The sequence below is a fragment of the Monodon monoceros genome, unplaced genomic scaffold, assembly GCF_005190385.1.
Source record: "Monodon monoceros isolate NGI ecotype Baffin Bay Population unplaced genomic scaffold, NGI_Narwhal_1 Super_Scaffold_10, whole genome shotgun sequence".
NCBI lineage: Eukaryota > Metazoa > Chordata > Mammalia > Artiodactyla > Monodontidae > Monodon > Monodon monoceros.
This window is the reverse complement of record NW_021703766.1, coordinates 3,911,560-3,917,858: the sequence shown is the minus strand read 5'-3', so window position 1 is coordinate 3,917,858 and position 6,299 is coordinate 3,911,560. Positions and strand designations below refer to the sequence as shown.

Sequence of the window (6,299 nt, the reverse complement as noted above, 5' to 3'; positions counted from 1 at the left end):
AGCCTATAAAACATTCCAACAGGAAGAACACAAAACCGCGGCACAATTCTGCAGAGCCACAAACACAAGCCTGAGGGTGGCTGCCGGCGCAGCGGCGTGCTCGGGGACGTGTCTGCAAGGCCGGCCAGTGCCTCCCTACGTGGCGGCCACCCTCGCCTCGCCTCGCCTCTCTGGGTCCCTCCCTTGAGTGCAAGTACTAGACACACTGTTGAATGAAGTTGTGGGCACCTGAGATGCTGGATGGAAGAGCGTGATCTTTACAATTTTTATTTCCAAGTGCACTAAAAAAATGAAGGGATGTTTAGGACAAAGCTAAGTGAGATCAGTTGCGTCGACTGGAAGTAAAATGTTAAATGTGGAGACGGCGACCTTTGGGAGAGCGGCTCACTTGTCCCCGGCGAGGATGGGGCTCTGGAAGCAGCAGGGGGGACCGCAGCGGCCCGGGTGCCGGTGTCAGAGCCGAGCACGGAAACACGCCAACGACCCACCAAGAACCGCGCCACTGAACAAACGGCTGGAGAATGTCAACTGGTGGCTTTATTTCTTAAAAAAGTTACATTGAAAGAAGAGGTTGAAAAGTCAAGTATACTTGATTTGCACGTATTTGCCAAGTCTCACAGGATTCAACCACTTTGATAATTGTTTTTATTGATAACCAGGATATACATATGAAAAGCCTCACGTTGAAGCCCAATACACACGTCCAACCCAGACGACAGATACTGCAGAACAGTGTCGGGAAACCCATCAGTCTCCTGTTCTGTTAGTCCTCCGGCTGCGACTCGGCGCCCCCCGTCACAGCCCACATCCTGCAGTGACTGAGTCCATTTCACACCCGTCCCACAGCTCGCTTACTCAGCTAGACTGTTGTCCAATAGGCCCTTTGTGGTTCTGCGCCAGCAGTGGTAGAAACCCTGATCAGGACAGGGGACGGGTTAATGCAAACGAAAGCAAAACAGCTCACAGATGAGCAGAGAGGCGTGGAGACCAGGAGGGAGACGCCCACTCTTCTCAGCGTGGGACGTGGGCTCAGGGAACACCGCCCCCCCCCCCCAAGACCTTGTCAGAGATGGCTTCCTCCTCAGTCCCGCGAAACACCGACAAACCAGGCAAGTTTAAGGCGAGTCCCCAGGGAGGGGAGCTGTTTGCTTTCTGGCATAATTTTAAGCTCTGCACCAAGGGTCCTATTTTATCGCTTGTGACGTGGGTAAAGAAACAAAATGATGCCCCAAAAAGGTAAAAACTGAAAAATCAAACAAGCTGTCGCCATCCTGAATAGTCTGCAAGCGAGGCCCACGGGGCCCAGGGGCTCCTGCCTCGCGGCCCCCTCACCTCGTCGGGGCCGCGTGCGCCCCCTGCAGGCCATCTGCGCGAGCATCAGGCTGCAGGTGCCAGGCCGCCACAGACGCTGCTCTCCTCTCACGGAGGGGCCGTTTACACGCTGCTCATTGGGCCAGAACCAGACAGGTCAGTGCCAAAGCCCTCTCACGCACGCAAGATCTTTGTAAAAAAAATTAAAACAGGAGGGCAACAGAAGACCACACAGGAATGATTGTTCTTTGGATTGAGATATTCTCCAATATGCAATACATTCATAGTAAACCCCACGGGAGGGGGGACCCCGCGCAGCTCTCCCCTCTTCCCTGAAACGTCGGTTTCTAAAAAATAGCTTGTCTGTGGCACACGCCCATAACGTGTTATGTTGCCTGAACAACACGGCCCACTTTAAAACACACGTGCACGCACACACACAGACACACGTGGACTTGCCCACAGCGTCAGGGCCCACCAGCCCCGGGCGGGGAGCGCACCTGCAGCCCTGCTGCTCCGTGCAGCGCCTGTGGCTCCTGCATCCAGGCCCCTCCTGGACCGAGGCGGACCCTCGGGAATCACGGGGCCAGCGGGAGCTCCCCGAAGCCACCAGCCGCAGAATTCCTGGTCACTGGCTCGGCTCGTTTTCTTCATGAGTGAGAAAAGCAGCTCAGCACACAGGATTTTAATAACCCGTGTAACAACCCACGAAACTTCTTAAAAAACGCCAAGTACGTTAACAGAGCTCCTAACTGTGCAGGAAGATAATGACATTTGGCTTCTCCGTGCGGCCACGTCCCTTTGTTACTGGACGGTGACACGGATCAGAGCGCCACCCAGTTAGTGTGGGAACTCCGCCATCTGTGACCGTAAACGTATAAACTCTGCTTGCTGCAAGCAACTGCTCTCCACTTGCCCTACTGGCCACAGATGAGCTGCTGATACCCTTTCTGACCCCAAATAGATAAAGTCCGTGAACAAGTCCCAGCACGATGAGAGAGCCTCACACCGAGAACTCGGGGCCCCCTTTCCTAGGTCTCGTCTGCAGTCGCCTGAATCGGAAGCCGACGAAGGGGTTCATCCAGAGCAGCGAGGGGGGGCCCCCAAAGACAGACTTCATCCCTTCCCACCGCAGCCTCCGCTCCCACGTCGGCTTCTCACTCTTCAGCCTCTCAATCTCCTGGGGGAGAAAGAAAAGCAAGTGGGCGGCAGCGCCAGGAAAACCCTTAGCAGGTACGGGTCAGGCGAGTGGTGACAACAGGGGAAGCACCACCAGACTCACACGTCCCTCCGCACGTGGGAACGAGGCGTCGGGGTCAGCAGCGGGCGCTCTCCTGGCACCAGCCCCGTACCCCCGAGCACAGCCAGGCTGCAGCCACCAGCGGGGTGGACAGCCTAGGCAGCCCCAGAGGCAAAGGGGGAGCCAGCCCTCCGGGCCAGGGATTGTCTTTTTTTTCCACATACTATATTATTACAAATATTGATGAAGCGCCTGCTCTGGGCCTTCAGTTCAAAGACATGAAGGCGACCAGCTCCCTGCAGCTTCCAGGGGGCGGGGCCTCCTAGAAACGGAGTGTGCCGGCTCTCCCTGCCTGGCTCTGTTGACTCTCACGTCACAGGTACGCTCGAAACCCGAGCTGCACGCAGCGAGGGGGGCGCGTGCAGTGATGCTGTCGCGGCCCCTCGGGGCTGCCCCCTCCACCTCCCGGGTAACACGCGGGCCCCGCTGTCCACAGCAGTGCTGCCCGCCGGCTCGTGCCCGCACCAAGGCCGCAGCAGACACAGCAGACGAGGAGCGTACCGTTTCATCATTGCATATGGAGTGGATCTGGGTGCCGAACATCACTGCGGTGAAAGTGAAAAACAGCAGACCCTCAAGGCACAGGAAGACCAGCAGGATCACAGTGACTGGAGGTGAGAAACCACTGCATTCTGTGAACGAGAAGAGCTGGCTGTGGCCGGACATCGGAGCGCGGCGAGCAGCCCCGGCTCTGTGCCGCCCTCAGGCCGGCGTCCACGGAGGAAGGAGCTCGTTTCGCAAACAGGCACACCCGCTGTCCACCAGAGGCGGGAGGCAGCCCTGCCAGGCAAGAACCGACACCACCGCTTCCTGGTCGGCAGATGCGGAAGGTTCTGTATTACCCCGGGTTTCTACCGAGACCGTATTCGTGTACAGCGCTGCGTACTGAGACACAGCAAAAGCCAGAAAAGATGAGAGTCGCGTGTGCCTACACCTGTGCGCAGGCCTCACTCGGGGCGCACACCCAAGGCCAGGGCCGCCCAGTTCGCGCCTGCCTGGCTACACCCGCGGGACGACTCGTACTCAGCCACGCACGCTCGACCAGCCAGAGCACACACAGGCCTGCTGGGAACAACACGCACGCTCACCCAGTCTCAAGAACCTGCAGGAACTTTCAGCTGACTAAGGAGGACCAAGTGCATGTACACGGCTTCATTATAGCAAATGGCAGTGTGGGAACTGTCCCATACTCTTTTCTTAAAAAGCTCAATTAACTCCTAAAATAACCGAGACGATTTCCTTCGAAACTGGAGGATCCCTTCTTCCTCTGCCTCCCCTCTCCCCCCACAGCGTGCACGTGCAGGGGTCCTGCGCCTGCGCTTACCAGTCCACTGCCCTCGGACGCAGGCGACGAACTGCAGCCCGCAGAGCACGAGCGCGTGCACGGACGCCAGCGCGATGTACATCTGTGGGGAGACACCCGTTAGCCCATGCGAGGACGAAAGGCCGCCGAACCGTACGTTTACTCCTGATCTCATGGGTCAGTGAAAATGAGTGAGGGAAGGAGTAACAGCAGCAGCTGACGTCCGCCTCGCCAGGACCACACTGGACCAAGCACAGAAATCCACATGGGGAAATACGTTCTACCACTTCAGCAAGAGCCTATTAACAACTGGGGTTCAAGGTATCTGGAGAATTAATCACAGTAAAACACCAAGAATAACACAAGCAACGTACACTCATCTGATGGACTACTTCCTACCAGTGACAGCACAGGTATAATTTGAGTGCCAGAGAAGAGGCTGCAGGGCTGACGTCAGAATAAACTTACTCGCTCCAGGTAAGATTCCAGATAAAGAACTTAGTACAAGTCACTCACTCCATGAGTATCTTTACTCACCGTGAAGAGCACGAAAAATCTCTGATTCTTTTCTCCGACACAATTGTTCACCCAGGGGCAGTGATGATCCATTTTCCGAATACATCTTTTGCAAATACTGAAAAGGAGCAGTTAGATTTTCACTATTCCATGCTCGGAGGAAACACCGCCCAATGAAGACAGTACTGGGAAGAAGCCACCCAGGGGGCCTCCTGCCCTGTGGAAGGGGTCCCTGCAGGGGCTGGGGCTCCACCCAGTGGTGGGTGTTCACACTGCCTGGGGAAGGGGTCCCAGCAGCACTGGGTTCTCCGGCTGCACCGGGGAAGGGCTCCCTCCAGTGGTGGGCACTTGGACTGCACTATGAAGGGTGTCTGCAGATTGGGCACTCAACATGCCCTGGGGAAGCGGTGCCTGCAGTAGTGGGGGGCTCAGCCCCAAGTAAGGGGTTACAGCAGTGGTGGGTCTATGGCTACTGGGGAAGGGCTCCCTGTAAGGGTGGGTGTGGGTGAACAGACTGCCCTGGGGAAGAAATCCTTCAGCGTGGGCTCTGCCTGTGCCGGGGAAGGGGCCCCTCCAGTCGTGGGCACACGGGCTTCCCCGGGGCAGGGGTCCCAGCACCGGTGGGTGCACTGGCTGCCGCAGATAAGGGGTCCCTGCAGTGCTGGGCGCTCGGGTCGCCCTGGGGGAGGGCCGCCATACCTGCAGTGGTGGGCGCGCTCGGGCTTGATACAGCAGCACTTGGGGCACTTGTAGATCACTTCCCCAGGCTTCAGCTGCAAACTCCCCATGTGTTCTTCAGTAGCATTCCCTTTGGGTACTGCCCCCTGTGGTTTAATAAGGAAGGAAGCATCAGTGAATTTAGGAATTAGTCTTGGGTGTTATGTACCATGATATAATTTATCATGCTGTAGTTGCCACTTATATTAATATGAAAAATAACTATTACTCAGGCAGGACCAGAAGTTTTATTTTTCATGAAAAATAACGTGCTTTAAAACGAATTCAAAATACAGAGTGCATCACCCTTCGTAAGGCGAGTCACCTGGGCTTTTCAGACTTCATGCAGGACGTGCCAGAGGGGAGGTGTGTCTGCGAAGCCACTCCAGCCCCAGGGCGCCGGTGTCCCCAGGGTGCCGGCCCTGCGCACACCTCCTGGCGCACAGGTTCCCTATCAGCCGCAGCAGGAGACCTCAGGAAGGACCTTACCTGTGTGTTTGGAGTCGCCAGCCTAGCCAGGAGCGGCCACACACAAGCCCCAAGCCCCCCCCAGGCGTCCGGCCCCAGGGGCAGGAACAGCGGGGCTGTAAGAGTGTGTCTGCAGGAGCCCTGAGCACTAGGGGAGCTTGAGAGGGACGAAGAATCTGGAAATGGGAGCAAGAGCCGGACAGCCCCGCACACGGGAGGGCAGTGGGCCTAAGTGGAGGGCAGTGGGCCCGAGTAGGCTGCAGAGGGGGAGGAACTGTTCTCTGGGCAGTGGAGACAGGCAGTGGAAATCACGTTTGGAAGATCATTCTGGGCACCATGGCCTGTGGACTGGAAACAAGGCCAGGACCCCGTTTCTGTGCCCCATGGAGCCTGTCCTTCACACAGAAATGCACGTTTCTGGAGAAGGAGCCCCACTGGGAGGGAGGAGTAGAGCAGGGGCGCAGTGACAGGAGAGCACGGGGAGACGGGGGCGCAGTGACAGGAGAGCACGGGGAGACGGGGGCGCAGTGACAGGAGGGCACGGGGAGACGGGGGCGCAGTGACAAGGAAGGCACGGGGAGACGGAGGCGCAGGGCACGGGGAGAGGGGGCGCAGTGACAGGAGGGCACGGGGAGAGGGGGGCGCAGTGACAGGAGGGCACGGGGAGACGGGGGCGCAGTGACA

At 57.6% G+C, this 6,299-nt stretch overlaps 1 protein-coding gene across 4 annotated transcripts in view; it reads right to left on the bottom strand.

Moving 5' to 3' along the window:
- Positions 1-518: 518 nt before the first annotated feature.
- The window catches only part of ZDHHC7 (zinc finger DHHC-type containing 7), a 30,859-nt gene continuing 25,078 nt past the window's right edge, over positions 519-6,299 (bottom strand). For all 4 annotated transcript variants that reach the window (XM_029207955.1, XM_029207939.1, XM_029207949.1 and 1 more), the window contains exons 4-8: positions 5,130-5,254; positions 4,452-4,548; positions 3,936-4,017; positions 3,113-3,243; positions 519-2,491 (exon numbers count right to left, since the gene is read on the bottom strand). In XM_029207955.1, the coding sequence (XP_029063788.1) occupies positions 2,315-2,491; positions 3,113-3,243; positions 3,936-4,017; positions 4,452-4,548; positions 5,130-5,254 (612 nt within the window). In that variant the 3' untranslated portion in view covers positions 519-2,314. The remainder of the gene's footprint in view (positions 2,492-3,112; positions 3,244-3,935; positions 4,018-4,451; positions 4,549-5,129; positions 5,255-6,299) is intronic.